At 42.7% G+C, this 18,453-nt stretch overlaps 1 protein-coding gene across 3 annotated transcripts in view; it reads right to left on the reverse strand.

Moving 5' to 3' along the window:
• The window catches only part of RELN (reelin), a 293,927-nt gene that overhangs the window by 246,311 nt on the left and 29,163 nt on the right, over window positions 1-18,453 (reverse strand). For all 3 annotated transcript variants that reach the window (XM_035127392.3, XM_035127390.3, XM_088652142.1), the window contains exon 2: window positions 5,527-5,637. In XM_035127392.3, coding sequence (XP_034983283.3) covers window positions 5,527-5,637 — 111 coding nt within the window. The remainder of the gene's footprint in view (window positions 1-5,526; window positions 5,638-18,453) is intronic.

Below are 18,453 nucleotides of genomic sequence, written 5' to 3' on the forward strand. Positions count from 1 at the left end.
CTTAGCATTTCTCTTATCTCTCCCCTCTACCTCAGTCATCACAATTCCATGCATTACAGCTGCTTCTACATTCATTATATGTTACAGAAACAGAAATACTCCAAGCATGTGCTCATTACTTACAGGAATAAAACTGAGATTGTTTCTGCTCCCTTGATGCTAAACGCCTTTTATTGAGAATAAGCACCATTTTGTTGTGGTAAGTACAACACATAATAGAGATAGATGATAGATAGATAGATAGATAGATAGATAACAAAAAGGGCATCAGTAACCAAGACATGGCTGGCCAGCCACCCCATTTTTAAAATAAGAGGAAAGGTTGCCGCAGTGACTTGCAGAAGCCTTAATTTGCCCTGACATGCCCATGATGGCCTGGGTTCTGATGGGAGACATATTTGCTGCTGCCCCCATAATCTGCTACTCATGGATGTGAGGCCCTGGAATTTTGCCCCAAGGTCAAGGCCATGCTGTACCAGTGCTCAGTATGAACCTTGCATAATCTCAGTGATGTGCAGCTTCATATAGCCCTCAAATGTGAACAGCATATGGCAATACTACTTAGTCGTTGTGAATCAATAAGTGGCAATTCTCAATCTCATCATGCCTAGACCTTCAGTTGCAGTTCCAAGATTCTCTGTAATAACAATGAATTACTAAGTAATTGAACTTTTAAATATCCATCCATCTTTCCTGACTGTGGGGAGGAAGGAGCCTTCCCCCAACCTGCTCGTATATACTCCCTGTTTTTGGCCATTAAAAGCACAATGTTTCTTTCTTTCTTTTTCTTCTTTTTTATCTTTATTGTTTTTTCCCCTCTCTCCTCAATATCAAACATTAGCAAACAGTCTGGAATAAAAATTATATTACAACAATTAATCATCTGCAAATACACTCAATTTCCAAATGGTGCTAGCAAGTCATCTACTTTGTATGTTTGATCATAAATGAAGCTTTCTCCTTTCTTAGAGGTAAAATCAAGAAAATGCAGTTCATTTTTCCAACTCCATAACATTTCTAACATACAACTGGGATTGTGCAGACTATCAATATGTAGGGGAGTGGAATAGTTCATGTCTGGTCAGCTGTGCAGATGTACAACTAAAAGTGTGGTCTCATCCTCCTCTCTATGTTCATTCAGAGTACACAATTATAATATATGCACAGTCCTAATGTTCTCCAACGAGTTTTTAAAACAAATTTTGGACAAGTGGCCTGGTGGGGTACAGTGACATGGAGAACCTCTAGCTCCTGAGATGTTGCAGCACTATAGCTCCCGCTATCCCTGACTTTGGTCCTTGCTGGCTGGAGCTGATGGAAGTTGGAGTCCAGCAACCTCTGGAAGGCCACAGGGTCTCCACCACAGCCACAGTGTTTTCCTGCCAGGCCATTTCCATCAAAGTGCTTATTGGTTCTTGTGTCTTTTGAATCCATAAAATTAGGGAGTGTCTGTTATAGCTGCTTCCCTTTATGCTCCTCCTCTTACCCATTTGTTTGCTATGAAACACTTCTTGTATCCAGCAATCCAGGTGGTTGCTATGAAGCAGCCCAGATCCACTTTGTTACACTGGTGCAATGTCCTAGGTGAGTTCAAAACACCACTGCAGGCACAACTTCTGCCTCAGCAATTGCCTTGCTATAAGACTACCCAATTGCTTTTTTCTGCTGGAGAGGCCCAGAGAATCAGATGTCTAAGCTTCAACCTGAACTACACTTACTTGCAAATTCAATTAAAATCAAATGAGCCTGCTTTTAGGTGAATAGTAAAAAGACAGAGGTGTTGTGAACCTCACTGTCTTCCTTAGTAGTGGTAGATCTTCTAAGGTGAATGAGAAATGCAGCAGGCACAAATCAGGAAGCAAGCATTTGTTAACCTTATTTACTACAGTGGAACCTCGGTTTGCGACCACCTCCATTTACGACGGAGAGTGACCGCTGCAGACCCGGAAGTATTTACATCTGGGTTCCACGCGCGCAGATGCGCAGAAGCGATCTGTGCAGTGTGTGCGTGCACAGAAGCGCTCTATCGGTGCTTCATGCACACGCAGAAGCATGCCTTCGGCGAGCGACAGACTCGGGGAGCAACTGGCTCCCCGGAATGGATCGTCATGGTAAACCGAGGTACCACTGTATATGCATATTTATTTATGCTTTTGATATTTGCTAAACTGAAAAGCCTTGGGGAGCAAGAGGCATTTATTTAATCACAATGAACATTACTGGTAGTACTTGAAAATCTAAATCTTTAGGGGCAGCTCTGTCCTGAGGGGAATTGCATCTTTTGGGGGGGGGTATTGGGGCCACAACACAGGAAAAGTGTTAAGTCCCCTCCCTGCACAACTACGGTAATGTGTTCCTGTGAATATTGTAACAATATTACATGCATATCTGTGCTAAAATATGCTGCGAAGAAGCCTGAAGTCACAATATTTTAAGGCTTAAGTCTAGAAAACACAGGTACATGAATGGTATACCTGGGGCATATTGTTACCTTTATTTGGCCTCTTTTAGGTTCCTATGCTAATAAGTTGAGCCTGAGTCTCTGAGACTGATCAAGGACATGCATACTTAGGAATGTGTGGTACCAATTCCAATGTTACTTACTGCAAAGAAAGTGTACATAGGAATGCCTCACTTAGCACAATCCTACCATCCAGCAAGGCTGGTTAAAGCATTTTAAGAGAGGTGTTGTCACTCCTGTCCTAGGGCTACAGTAGCAGAATTGTATGCTGCCACAACTCTGCTAATGGAGGGACTGAGCATGGGAGGCACCAGAGCTGTGTCAAGTGGGGAATGAGGTTGTGCTGGAATCCTTCTGGCAAAAGCTGAAGTACAAGCTGAAATACTTCCACTGAAATAATTGAAGAGCCCAAATGCATGCTTCCTCCACCTCTTCCTGCTCTGCCCATGCAGCCACAATGGAACACAAGGATTCTGATTAACTCTGCCACTGCCAGCCACATCCCTCTTGCAGCAGTATATGATAAACTTTACACAAGGAGCCCATATTTTAGATGGCAGGGCACATGGATTGCTAGTCACATTGTGCACACTTATAGCACACAAGGAGGATGTTCAGAGACTGGCTGGACACTGAGGAGTGGTGGCTAGATACTGATGAGCGGACACCAGGAGAAGTGGGGGTTGAAGACTGACTTGGAAGAAGAAATCGGTGACATAGCTGCCAAGTTATCCCTTTTTTTTAAGGGATTTTGCCTTATGCTGAATAGGCTTCCTCGCGAGAAAAGGGAAAACTTGGCAGCTATGATCGGTGATCTGGGAGAGTTTGTAACAGTCAGGAGATGAGAGTCAGAGGCAGTAGAAGCTGCAGGTCAGCGAGTAAAGAACAGGGGCAGGAGGAGGGAGAGAGTGCCTGCTTGTGTGCAGCTTGAGTAGGGGAGATACATAGGCTGAGGTTGGGATGGGGCCTCTCTGTTGCTGCAACTGCTTCATCAGATGCACATCTATGAGTAGGTGAAAGACATATTACTGATAGACATGCCTTTTCCTAATTTATAAGTGTACTTTTGACAATAAAGAGTTAATTCCTCACTCTGGGAATTCCTTGCCTGACAGGGCTGTGACAGGGGATGGGAACTGTGACGAATGTCCTCTCTCTCTATTACTAAAAATGCGACACAGGAATCCAGAGGTGAAACCACCCTCCCTCTTCTCCTGCCGCCTTAAAATACACCCCTTTTTACTTGTGGATTTCTTAGTAAAGAGAGTCTTCCAGCTTACGTGGCCTGGTATCTTGAGAAACTCTAGGCTGTTTGACGGAATAACCTCTTGCCTACAGTAAAGGGTCTCACTCAGTTTGATTCCCCACTGCAAAAGTTTGCCCTTTCCACTCTGGCAACTTTGTGGCACCCCAGGTTATCCTCCTAAGCCTCCTCAGTGTAACTCTAAGACACAAACTGTCGCCTCTATTCCTGAGGTAAGTTTTGTCCTCTATTGAGCCACCACTTCTGTGAGTTCTGATACCCAGCTGGAACAATAATGACGATTCTTCTTGGCACAAAAGAGATGAATTTTATGAACTTAAAAACATAGGTGTTTCTTTAATGTTTCATGTGTTTATCCACTTTGTTTCAGTTGTACAATAACTCTGTCAAACATTTAACATCAAGCTTTCCTAAACCTCATCTAAACCACCCCTATCCTGGCCTCTCAACTTTATTCTTCACATCTCTCTACTCCCTCCCCCTCTCCCTAACTGACCAGACCGCTCCTCTCTCCTTTTAAACTGGGAACTGTCCCGCCCTCATCAGAATGTTATGTCAGTCAGGCTGGAGGTGGATTAACTCTTTTCCAGCCAGGTAGGAATAAATATTTCAAAACTGTGTCAATCCATTACAGGAACCATTGCGAAAAGGAGTTTGGCACAAAAGACAAGTGTGATTCCAGCCACTTTCTTATTACAGCAGACCCTGAGGCCACTGGTTTCTGTTCACTTTAGTGGAATTTAGTTCAAACTGCAGTTATTTAATAGAAAAGGAAGCACTATTTAGCATGCTGCATAGAAAGGGTCCATATTTCTGCTTCTTAATAAACAAAAAAAACCCAAATGTTGTGACCTTTCCTCAGAGGGAAGTAGCTCCAGCACCTTTTGTTATGGTTGCCCCTTTTCTGAACATTTCCAGCTCTACAATGCCTTTTTAAAAGTGCAGTGACCAGAACTGAGCGCAGTATTCTGTCCTGATTCATGTGGGTACCCAGCACCACAGATTGATGATGACCAAGTAGGGTGGTAGTCCCAGAGAGACATGAAAGCAAAGCAAGACAGGATCAGCACCTTGGAGAGGGACCTATTTGGGTTTCAGGACCACAGCTAGTCATCCTACTACGGTAGTCACTAACACAGTGGCACCTCTGGTTAAGAACGTAATTCGTTCCGGAGGTCCATTCTTAACCTGAAACTGTTCTTAACCTGAAGCACCACTTTAGAATGGGGGCTCCTGCTGCCACCGCACTGCCAGAGCACAATTTCTGTTCTCATCCTGAAGCAAAGTTCTTAACCCAAGGTACTATTTCTGGGTTAGTGGAGTCTGTAACATGAAGCGTTTGTAACCTGAAGCATTTGTAACCCGAGGTACCACTGTAGTTGTCTCAGCAGTGCCCTGGAACAGCTGTCAAAGCTTTATAGTATGGATTAGGTATTGGTTGATGAGAGGCCCCACCCCCTGAATGTTGCATCTGGCCAGTCAAAGAGCTGGCATATTCCTCTGCTGCCCTAGGGTTTCAAGTTTTGGGGAAATCTCTCTTGATCCACTGAGGAGTCTGTGGATCAATCCTTGAAGTCTGATAGCAGATGTATTTCCATAGAGTTCAGTGGAAGAGGTGCAGGCTCTGTTGATCATGACTCCACACGGAATGGACCAGGAAGTAGATCCAAAATACAACATATTGACCTATGCAGCTGAACAGTTCTCTCTCTCTCTCTCTCTCTCTCTCTCTCTCTCTCTCACACACACACACACACACACACACACACACACACACGTCATGAAATCATTTTGGACTTACCAAAGCCAAAAGCACTGGACCCGCCAATACTCTGTGAAGCCTGAACACTGGTTGATGTGTAGAGTCCCGTGACCAATAAGCCATCAAAAAAGGTACTCGTTGAAATAGTCACTGAAATGAAAGAAATTCAAAAATATGTAAAATATTCTCAATTTTAAGGGTAAGATTTCACCACCCTTCTTTGCTCAAGCCAGTTATCTAGGGCAGGGTTGTTGCTAAAAAGCCTTTCACTATGTGGGCAATCCATGTTGCAGGGAGGAACTTTTAAACATCTCTTGTGTGTGACCAAATCTAAATACATGGGGTATTGAATAGCCCTGGAGATAGTGGACAGTGACATGAGAATTCTCCATGTATTTAGAGTGTCATTTGCAATGCTACTTCCCACCACATAGGATTACCAGCAGAGGGAAGGCAAACATGGACAGTAAATGACCTTTTAACTGGTCCTTAGATATCTTCATAGCCAACCTTTTTTCATGCCTTTTAATGAGTGTTGATCAAGAATAACCAACTTTTTATTTGGCAGCAACAACTCATTTCCCAAACTATGAAGCCATTCAGTTTCAAATGTAGGGTTTGACATAAACTGTAAGCAAATACTTAAAAGTCAGTTTGCATTCCTCACAAATTCATAGGCACAACTGGAATAACAGCCCAAAATTTATTCATAGTAGGTTAAATACCATAATTATAATCGTTCCAAGAAGAAGCTCTAGCAACAGGATTCACAAATTGTGCTGTGCAATGGGCAGCTACATGTTATGTGACAAAGATGCCTGGTGCACATATACCAGTATGTTCTATAACAGTGTGGACCATATACACGTTTTTAAACTGAACATACATCTGATTAGGCCAAAGTCCCTGGATATGTGTTCACAGGTGTATGCCATCAATAATCCCACAAACAATTCGCAGGTGAACATATGGCAAATATGTTTGCCAAATAACATGAAAAGCTGCACTGAGTGACTCTAAATCAAGTGGAAATGATTTGAGAGAGAGAAATCCATTGAAGGGTCCATGCATGTCTAAACACAATTCTGCCCACCATGAATGCAAGATTACTAGCATACATATGTTCAAACATGCATAGAATCCTTCACATGTTACAAATAAATGCATGTCAGTCAGAGCTTTCTTCCTCACTACCCTACTCACAGCTTTGTCAAAAGCTTTCCAAATATTTATGTTAAATAAAAAACTATTCATCTGAGCAATCCTAATTTCTTTATATCTCTTTCACTGTCTCCTCACCCCCTCAAATTGTACAATCTTGAGAAAGACAACCATGCTTAAATTATTCATCATCTTTAATGAATCAGAAATAATTTTTATATTTAATGAGCTTTCTATCATGAAGTGCTGCACACTAAGCATTACAGCAGCAAGATTTTAAAGTAGCAATGAAAAGCTCACTGTTTCCGAAAGGCGCTGCTTGCCAAGAAGGCTAAAACTTTGTTATGATGTAAAAAAAAAACACCCAACCCTTCAGTTTGGAAATGCAAATGTTATATCTTTAGTAAAACAAAAGGCATGCTTGCAGCATATTACCATGGCTGATGACATAGTACTATATCTACATGGTTGATAATACAATAATTCTGTGCCCTTTTGATGTATTTTACACAACAATCTGAATGCGAAGTAGAGTATTAAGCAGTTAAATCTTAAATATTTGTAAGTGAGATAAAATGAAAAAGACCACCATAACCCACTGGGCAGATTATAAGCATTCTTTGGTATTTAGGCACCTGTTACTATTTTTCTGACAGAATTTAGAGCTAAGAAATGGAACTCTGAATTGCTTGAACCATATGGCACTCAGAATTTTTGAAGTACTTCTTTCTGAACATTCATCTTAAACATGTCTGCTTGACATTTTTATCATCAGATATTTCTAATTCAAAAATACTAATGTGCTTAAATGGCCTTGGCTGAGAAGGGCCAAAATTATTCACTGCTGCTCTTTTCCATTACGTAAAAGCATGGCAGATTAGAAGCATTATTCTCTATGTCTCACTGTCTGCAGCAATGGCCTTGAAGAGGAAGAGTTTGGATTTGATATCCCGCTTTATCACTACCCGGAGGAGTCTCAAAGCAGCTAACATCCTCCTTTCCCATCCTTAAAACCATTTTTACAGCACCACCCTATGCATGTCTACTCAGAAGTAAGTCCTGCTGAGTTCTGTGAGATTTATCCCATGGGATGTCTGTATAGAATTTCAGTCTCCTCTGATATTCTCCAGAACCAACATACTTCCAACATTCCAAATCACAGCATTTGTGCCTCAGAGCTTGCCTGGGACCATATACCATGTTTTCAATGCACCCTGTCCTAAGAATTTATGAACTGATACAGCAAGACAAATTCAGAACTGGGATGCAATGGGATAATTTTCTCACAGTCATAGGTAGCTTGGGTGATACAACTGATCAAAAAGCCCTTTTAGAACTCAATATTCTCCTTTATTCCATGGAAGAGAATGAGGAAACACCACTACTTTGTTGCTTCTAGAGAATTCTAGAGAAATACTAGTTTAAACTTCCATGTGAGCACGAATGTAAGCCATGCAGAATTTCTGAATCTTACTGCTATACTGCTTGAAAATCTAGGTGAAGTTACACCCTGGGTTGCAAATTGAAGCTTTATAGTATACAAGACAATAGTCTCTTAGGAAGTTGGTATTATTTTGAGGTCAACTGTCCATTTTGTCTAAGTTGTTATTGAAAATGTGCATACGTTTTATAGGTACATTAGACTTAGAAGAGGAAATTTATTGTGCTAATATCAACATTTTCCCTGGTCTCCACCCTCCTCATGGTATTAATTACTGTATGTCCCAATGTCGTGGAGGGAGGGCATCATTGTCCTTGAAGCATCATTGCCATGCTGTATACAAAATGAAAATATAAGAATTGTAATGAGACCAAAATGGGAAAAAGAGGGGTAAATTGATATAAACACCTGTATAACAAAAAGAAGGTAGAGCTGATCCAAGTCTGAATTGTGATGTTAGCGGGTTAAGAACATGATGAGGAGCCTTGCTGAATCAAGCCAAGGGCTCACCTTGTCAAGAATCACAGTGGCCAGCTAAAAGTCTGTGAGAAGCCCCCAAGCAGGACATGAGCACAACGGTGCCCTCTCCATTCTGATTCCCAGCAACTGGTATTCAGAGGCACACTGCCTCCAATAGTGGAGGCTGAACATAGTCTTTATGGCTAGTGCCCATTGATAACCCTTATCTTTTTAAAGTCATCCAGGGTATTGTCCGTTATTACATTTTGTGAAGGTGCATTCCATAGAAACTGCATTCCATAGCACTGTCTTGAATCTTGCAACATGCAACTTCTTCATTGGACAACCTCAGGCTTTCGTATTATGAGGGAAAATAAAAAAATTCCTTCAGTAGCACCTTAAAGACCAACTAAGTTTTTATTTTGGTATGAGCTTTCGTGTGCATGCACACTTCTTCAGATACAGTGAAATGGGAGTCCCCAGGCACTTATGTAGAGAAGGGGTGGGGAGGGTGAGCACCCATTTCCACCACCCTTCTGAGTGATCCCCCCTCCCCACCCCACCCCTCCCCACCCCTTCTCTACATAAGTGCCTGGGGACTCCCATTTCACTGTATCTGAAGAAGTGTGCATGCACACGAAAGCTCATACCAAAATAAAAACTTAGTTGGTCTTTAAGGTGCTACTGAAGGATTTTTTTTATTTTACTTTGACCCAGACCAACACGGCTACCTACCTGTAACCAGTATTATGAGGGAGGGAGAGAAATGTATCTCTGTCCACTTTCCTCCACACCATATCACTCTCTTATGTGCCCTTTTTCTTTCCCATAGGGAAGTTGTTCCAACCCCTTGGCTATTTTGGTTGCCCTTTTCTGAACCTTTCCAAGCTCTGCGATATTCTTTTTCAAGTGTGGTGACCAGAACCTCATGCAGTACTCTATACAGTGTGATCCCACCATGGATTTCTGTAACAGGATTATGGTTTGGTAGTTTTATTATCAATCCTTTTCCTAATGATCCCTAACATGCAATTCACAATTTTTCACAGTTGCCACACACTGGGTAAACATCTTAATCAAGCTGCCCACTAACTGAAGCACATTTGCCATTTTGCTGCCCATTCACCCAGTTTGGAGTGATCCCTTTGATGGTGTCTTAACTTTAAGAAACAGCTAAACAGACAGAACATACTACAGTCTCATCTGGGCTGTAATATTTACTACTATGGGACTGCATGTTGGGATGCTTCCCTGATATTTAGCTTTTTTAATTTCACACAGTTGAATCTAGTATGCCAGGAAGAAAGGCTCTATCCTAGCCTCAAATCTTTGTTGAGCAGGAACTGCAGAAAAGGCAATTGCCTCATTGACAGATGGAACCTGGAGAAGACTTGCCACAAAACGCAGGCATATATTTCTGCCTATACAAGAGTGATGAGCCATGGAGTTGCATTTGGTCAAGGTGTGAAGAGGAGGAAATCACATGCAATTCATTGGATTGGTGAGGACCACAGTGCAGGCAGATGCACAGCATAACCTCTGGATGCTTACCGCATGCTGCCGCTCAGCTGGCAGGTTGCCCAGAAGGGAAGCAGCAGGAGTAGCAGCAGGGGTTTCTGATCCGATTTCATCTCCTAAAACCCCGGGAGACTAATGTGACGAAGTCACTGGACCAGCAATTTCACAGGGAAAAGGCTACAGCAGGAGTAGGCAACCTAAGGCCCGTGGGCCGGATGCGGCCCAATCACCTTCTCAATCAGGCCCGCGGACGGTCTGGGAATCCAGCATGTTTTTACATGAGTAGAATGTGCCCTTTTATTTAAAATGCATCTCTGGATTATTTGTGGGGCATAGGAATTCGTTCATATTTTTTTTCAAAATATAGTCCAGCCCACTACATGGTCTGAGACAGTGGACTGGCCCACGGCTGAAAATGTTTGCTGTCCCCTAGGCTACAGCCTCTCATAGCAAACCTTTTGAATAGTTGGAAAGACTACCTTAGAGGTCAAACAATGGGTGTGTGTGTGTGACAGAGCACCACCATTAATGGTTACCATCTTTTTCCTTTGTTTTCTTACCCCAGGTGGGCAGGCACAATAGCAACAAATTGTTCTCTTTATATATGTAAATAAGACATGTCATTGGGATTGCAGCACATATTTATTAATGACTCACCTTTCTAAAAGGATATTTAAGGTGTAAAAGATAAAGGTAAAGGGACCCCTGACCATTAGGTCCAGTCGTGACAGACTCTGGGATTGCGGAGCTCATCTCGTGTTATTGGCAAAGGGAGCCAGCGTACAGCTTCTAGGTCATATGGCCAGCATGACTAAGCCACTTCTGGCAAACCAGAGCAGCGCACGGAAACACCATTTACCTTCCCGCTGGAGCGGTACCTATTTATCTACTTGCACTTTGACATGCTTTTGAACTGCTAGGTTGGCAGGAGCAGGGACCGAGCAATAGGAGCTCACCCCATCGTGCGAATTCAAACTGCCGACCTTCTGATCAGCAAGCCCTAGGCTCTGTGGTTTTTAAAAAATAGAATCTATATATATATAAATGTAAAAATCTTGAAATTTACGGCCGCTATGTTCTCCGTAACCGCTTGACCGATCGTCCTGAAATTTTGACACAGCAATCCTGGCCACTCCCAGAGGGTTGTAGGGGCCATGATAAACCTCAATTCAAACACCTTGACAGGATTTGACCCGCTTTTCCACCATCTCAAACAGCGCCCTCAAGTGGAATTCCTCCCACAGTACACCCCCTCCCTTCCTGTGAAATCTAAGCCACACCCACAAAGACCTCAACGGAGACACACAACGCCGCCATCTTAACATCCTACCAACGTCCAAAAATCTAATAGGAGTATACCTTTCCCTTTCACATTCCCTCATCCTCTCACCTATCCATTCCCTCTTATTCTTCCTCCAATCTTTCCCCTATCACACTCAAACCCCCACACACACCCTCCGACCCTATCCGCCATCTTGCAGCCCTCTTAACAACCACTCACCGTCCTGCAATCCTTCGCCCTCTCAACATCACGCACCCCCACAGGCCCTCAAAAACACTTCCCTTCGTAATTATCCTAACATCTCGAACATCGTACTCTGATCCGTTGCCTCTTATCCTTCTACCGATCTTTCCCCTCTCACACTCCCCCCCCCCACGACCTCCGAACATATCCGCCATTTTCCGGTCCTAATAACCAGCGTCCTCCGATACCTTCCCACTCACCGTCCTGCGATCCTTTCCCCTCTCAAAATCACGCACCCCCACAGGCCCTCAAAAACACTTCCCTTCATAATTATCCTAACATCTCGAACATCGTACTCTGATCCGTTGCCTCTTATCCTTCTACCGATCTTTCCCCTCTCACACTCCCCCCCCCCACGACCTTCGAACGTATCCGCCACTTTTCGGACCTAATAACCAGCGTCCTCTGATACATCCCCACTCACCGTCCTCCGATCCTTTCCCCTTTCACAATACCCCCCCCCCACAAAGGCCCTCAAAAACACTTTCCTTCGTAAGTATCCTAACATCTCAAACATTGTACTCCGATCCGCTGCCTCTTATCCTTCCTCCGATCTTTCCCCTCTCACACTCATACTCCCCCCCACGACCGCCGAACTTATCCGCCATCTTCTGACCCTAATAACCACCATCCTCCAATCCTTTATCCTCTCACAATCACCCCTCAAACCCCTCAAAAACAATTTCTTTCTTATTTATCCGCTCCATTACAAGTTCCTCCTAACGTCTCCAACACCGCCCTCCGATCCATCCCCTCTCACAATAACACCCCCCCCAGACACTCAGAGTCTTTGCACCATCTTCAGAAACACCAAACCACCATCCTCCGATCGGTCCCTCTCACCGTCCTCTCTACATTTCCCTCTCAACCCCCCCCAACATACTCTTATGAACGCTTTTCTCCCTCTTCATCCCCTACTCAATTACATCCTCCAAACCTCTCCAACAACATCCTACGATCCTTTCCCTCTCATAATCACACCCACCCCAATACCCCTCAAAACCTTTCCGCAACCTTAATAACCTCCTACCCCACCATCCTCCGATCCATTCCCTCTTACCTTCGTCAAATACTTCCCCTCTCAAAATCCCCTCATAAACAAAGTCCTATAAACCTCTCCAACACCATCCTTTGACTTCTACAATCAAAAAAGAAAATTAAACTTAATTACAGACAACTCCAGCATCCATTCACACCTTCCACAGTTCCAGGACAACCCCAGTATAAACTACCTTCACCAAAACTGCAACTCCACCAACTCAAAACCAACTCTAAAGGTAGGATACCACATCTCTACCCCCAACAACATAACTTCTGAATAATTACAATTCTTTTCCTATCTTATAGCAACCTCACACCCTTTACTTGCAGATCAATCCAACATCCATTTCTACCTGGCAAATATCCAGGACAACCCCAGGATAAACTACCTTCACCAAAACTACAACTCAACCAATCCAAAAAAGACTCTAAAGGTAGGATGCCACATCTCTACCCCCAACAACATGACTTCTTAACTTCCTAATATTTAAAATTCTTTTCGGATCTCATACCCCCCTCCCACCTTTTACTTGCACATCAGTCCAACATCCATTTCTACCCAGGACAACCCCAGGATAAACTACCTTCACCAAAACTACAACTACACCAATCCAAAAAGGAATCTAAAACCGTAGATAAGATAATGTGGCCCTGCTTTTAACCCTTTTCTTACTTTTTTCATTTTACTGATTGTCAATATGCAGACCGAGACCCCCTTTAGATTCGGAGACCCGCGCCAAGTGGCCCATATGACCCCCCCTCCTTCTGTCTGGGCCTATCTCTTGCTATGGGGCTATATGCCTTCGCTATTTCACCCCCCCTCGGGATTTTTTCAGTAGTTCTCTGCGTCCCAGGACACATCATCACCCCCCATCCTTAATCTAAATATACAGAAATGTTCACGATCCGTGCGCAGGGGGCAATGTATGAAGATACAGGGGGGACGGGACAACAGAGGACTCAGACAAAAGTAAATACTGGGAATTGCAACCCAGAAACTGACATTTCCTTCGCCAAGGGTGGGGGCCAATGTAGGAATATACCGGGGGTAGGGGCCAAGACTCCCCAGGGACAACAGAGGCCTCAGACAGAAGTGCATACTGGGAAATAAAACCCAGAACCTAACAGTTCCTTCTCCAAGGGTGGGGGCTCAGGTATGGAAATACATGGGGGAGGGGCCAACACTCCCCAAGGACAACAGATGAAAGGATATCCTACAAAAACACAGGGATGAGCCGGGGTGGAGGGAGGAGGGACAAGATACGTCATGGATCGGGACAGGGTGGGGGGGGGATCACAGGAAAGACCCACAGCAACGCGTGGCCGGGTCAGCTAGTACCTAATAAAAACACACATATGACAGTAGTAGCAGAAACTTAAAATAGGAGGAAATGACAGCCTAGAACAACCAGATCACAGCTGTTGTTTTTCAAAAGTTAAAAACAAGTTAAGAATTAAGTAACTGAAGGGACCTTCTGAATAAAAATGCCTGAACATGCCTGTAGAAAGAAATTAGGTTGGGGCCCATTGCACATCTCTATAGAGGGCATTTCATAACATGGGCACCACTGATTTAGTAATAACCACTAAATGGGAGAGAGTTCTTGGTAACCACAGTCAATCTGATCACTTCCTAACAAAAAGGCATTTGTATCTCAGAGTCTTGTTCTCTTTGCTTTCCCATCTGTAGTATTACTAGAACTTAGGAATAATACAAACTGTTCCTTAAGGAAATATAGAGACTGAATCTCCCTGGCAGACTGCACTTGCCTACGATCAACAGGGAGGCCTTGTTGGTGGTATCACCTCTAGCTGTTGTGCGGTTGGCATTTACCCATATCTCTCTCTCTCTCTCTCTCTCTCTCTCTCTCTCTCTCTCTCTCTCTCTCTCTCTCACACACACACACACACACACACACACACCCACCCAATGGCATCATTGAAAAATATATATTGTGAGCTACTTACAAATATAAAAGAAAACCTTCAGCTAACTTAAGGGACCTTATCTGAGTAAGGCAAGACTTGTCAGATTCAAGACTGAAGTCTTCAAGATGTACATAAAGCCCAGTCCTAGACATGCTTGCCTTGAAGTATGTCCCACAATTTCCATGGGGCTTATTTCCTAATAAGATAGTGCTAAGTACAGAGCCTATTTTTCCAGAAGCAAATATATATGGTCTAAGTGGAATTATATGGTCTGCTTTACTGTTGAAAGTAGGCAAGCGGTTGTTGTGTGGTAGACCACACAAAATATGTTTAAGTGAGAAAAAGTGTGGTCACTGGCATTCCACGGCAAATTTAGAGCCTTGTTGCCTTTTTCTGAACTTGCACCAAGTCATGTAAACAAAGAAAGTCTTCATAAAACAGAAGCCTACTATGATAAACTCTCTCTTGTCCTGTGCCTGTCATTTTTGTTTTCACTGGACGGGACAGAAGACTGTTACTCATATTTTCCTTCTTAGACATGCAACTAGAATTCATATTTGAAATTGTTGCATAATGACTGGCTCCTACACATAGTTTCTTCCTCTTCTTTCACAAAGCACAATATTTCCACATACCATAGGGAACTCTGCCCAATGTCAGTGAAATGGTTGAATAGGCTATCTGCTATCTTTTCATCAGTAACTCAGAGTACACAAACAATTAGTAATTTTAAAATATCTAGTTTTGTTAGCACCATTCAAGATGCATTTTTAAGGGGACAAAATATCACAATTGTAAATAATTATGAATCCTGGAGTTATTCTACTAAATATGCTGAGATTTTAAAATAAAAATCATTAACTTCACATTGTTAAAATTAACTTTTCATCAATGTAATCCAGGAACAGCATCACAAATTTAGTGACCTCTGTTTTAAATCTAATCTCATTGCTCATGCCTTTCAGATTTATGTGTGGCTGGCTGCTTGATACCCATACATGAAATTTTCATACTGTTGGCACCGCTCTAAATAAATTATTAAAAGGATATGAATATGAGTGTTGTGTTTAGATTTTCAGCATTGTTTTGTAAATCCCTTTTATTCACTTGCCCTCATAAAAAGAAAATGCTGTAAACATAAACAGCTATGGCATTTTAAGCCCACAACCATCCCACCTACTAAGGATACAATCATTTTTGTCTTCTGAAAATTATAAATGCTTGCAAGAATTGTGTCTTATATTTAGATTAGGAAAGTGTGCTAGCTAAACATAGGCTTCTGGGCATATTGACCTCAGTTTAGAAATATATAAATCCTCTTACCACGCGAATTATGATTATATTAAGCAAATGGAGTTGAAAACTGCTATAGCGACATTAGAAATTAAAGAAACATCTACATATTAAAATATTGATGTGCAGAATCCTATTGCAAACATTCATATTAAATGAAGAGAGACACAGCTGCAAATCAACAAAGAAGACTGCCTATATATGGCTCCTATATATAATTTTCTTACATTATATTTAAAAATATAATAAAAGAATGTTTTCATTTCTATACAAACCTGTTATATCACAGAAGAATAGCTTGTTGACCACTGAGGGCTCTAAAAAGAATATTTCCTAATTTGTATGTTTTAAGAACATGAGATGGCCAGTGATGCTACCAAATCTCATAACTGGTTTGGAGGTTGAATCTGAACAGGACTAGATGAGATGCTGCAAGATGCCAGGGGCTAACATGGAAGATGATATAATCACAGGCCAATTGCTTTCAGATAAAATAGGCAACAACTTTATTGGCATAAGCATTGGGTGTACCCTGAATCACCCAACCCGACTGCTGGTTGATTATTGAGTAGGGTTAATCCCAGGTTAAGGATCAGCCCATGACACACATCAAATTACGGCAATCCCTCATTTGGGGAGTGTGTGTCATGGCCCATCAGCCCCCATCTGGGCATCAGGATGGAAGCACACACTCACAAACCTCTTTATGGGGAGTAAGGTCCCAATCCCCCTATCCGCTTTGACTAAGGATACAACCCAATGCCTTATCCACCATCTAAGCAAGTCCTAGAAGCCAAGTGAGCTGGACTCTGGGCAGGAGGCACAGCTTGGCTTTATAACCAAAGAGCAGACCTGAGAGAAATAGTCCCCCCCCAGGTCCACTCTGAAGTCCCACCCTCCTGGCTCGCCAGTGATTGGACAGAATCACGGAAGAACCATTGGAAGCCTGTGCAACCATTGGGGAAGAAAAGGATGTTCTCCCTGGCCACCTGGGAAACCAGCCCCTGCCGCTGCCCCATCCTGCGCCGGGCTGCAACCGCCACTCACTGGGGGTGAAAAGGTAATATTCCCATAATGCAAAGAGATGTTGATTCCATGTTAATTTGCAGTTTGTGTGCATCCATGTTCAGCATGACTGAACATAACTCCCCTTCATTATTTCACAGTATAATATACTCAGACATAAGTCACAATTAATTCAGTGGGACTTACTTTCAATTAACTGTATATAGGAAGGATTGATCTACCGCAACACTTGCTGCACAGTTACTTCCTCTTCCTGCACTGCCTTTCAATGCCACCGACAGCCATAGCCACTCACTTTGGCTGCATCCCATGGTAAAGGGGATGAAAGGTACAGCAGAGTGTAAACACAGGTAGGGTTAAATCCCATGAAATCAGCCAATCAAAGAAGGGCGTGTACTGATGCACAATGTTGCAACACACACTGTGACAGCAAAATACACATAAAACATTCAGAAGTCATGTTTTTTTAATGTGCATGCACACACAAAAAAGTTACGGGATCTCAGGAAAATTGTAAATGTTTGAGATAGATGATGAGATAATTATGTTTTTTAACAAAACTAGTTTGTTCATGAATCTGGTGTATGTCAAATTACAGTTTGAGCCACTTCAGAAATCACACAAATGTACTTCTTGTGCAATGTGCAAAGCAGGAACTGGCAATGAAATTTGTGATACTTCCAGCACCTAGAATTAGCACACCTTTCTCATGATTTCCTGGGGAGCACAAAGGGAGAAAACATGAATAAATCATGCCATTCTGTTGGCAGAAGTCTGTAATATCTGAATCCATCCTTGGCTGATGTAGCAATGTTATATTTTATTTTAGAAAGGTGTATGTTTTAATAATAATAATAATAATAATAATAATAATAATAATAATAATAATTTATTAATACCCCACCCATCTGGCTGGGCTTCCCCGGCCACTCTGGGCGGCTTCCAACAAAATATTAAAATACAGTAATCCATCAAACATTAAATGCTTCCCTAAACAGGGCTGCCTTCAGATGTCTTCTAAAAGTTTAGTAGTTGTTCCCTTTGACATCTGATGGAAGGGCATTCCACAGGGCAGGTGCCACTACCAAGAAGGCCCTCTGCCTGGTTCCCTGTAACTTGGCTTCTCACACCGAGGCCGTTTAGGGCTTTAAAGGTCAGCACCAACACCAACACAGTCCCATGGACTGCAAGAAGATCAAACCTATCCATTCTGAATGAAATCAGCCCTGACTGCTCACTGGAAGGAGAGATCCTGAAGCTGAGGCTCCAATACTTTGGCCACCTCATGAGAAGAGAAGACTCCCTGGAAAAGACCCTGATGCTGGGAAAGATGGACGGCACAAGCAGAAGAGGATGACAGAGGATGAGATGGTTGGACAGTGTTCTCAAAGCTACGAACATGAGTTTGACCAAACTGCAGGAGGCAGTGGAAGACAGGAGTGCCTGGTGTGCTATGGTCCATGGGGTCACAAAGAGTCGGACAAGACTAAACAACTAAACAACTACCAACACTTTGAATTGTGCTCGGAAACGTACTAGGAGCCAAGTTTTAAGTCATGTTGTTTGTATGTTT

Source organism: Zootoca vivipara, chromosome 9 (assembly GCF_965207765.1).
Source record: "Zootoca vivipara chromosome 9, rZooViv2.hap1.1, whole genome shotgun sequence".
Classification (NCBI taxonomy): Eukaryota; Metazoa; Chordata; class Lepidosauria; order Squamata; family Lacertidae; genus Zootoca; species Zootoca vivipara.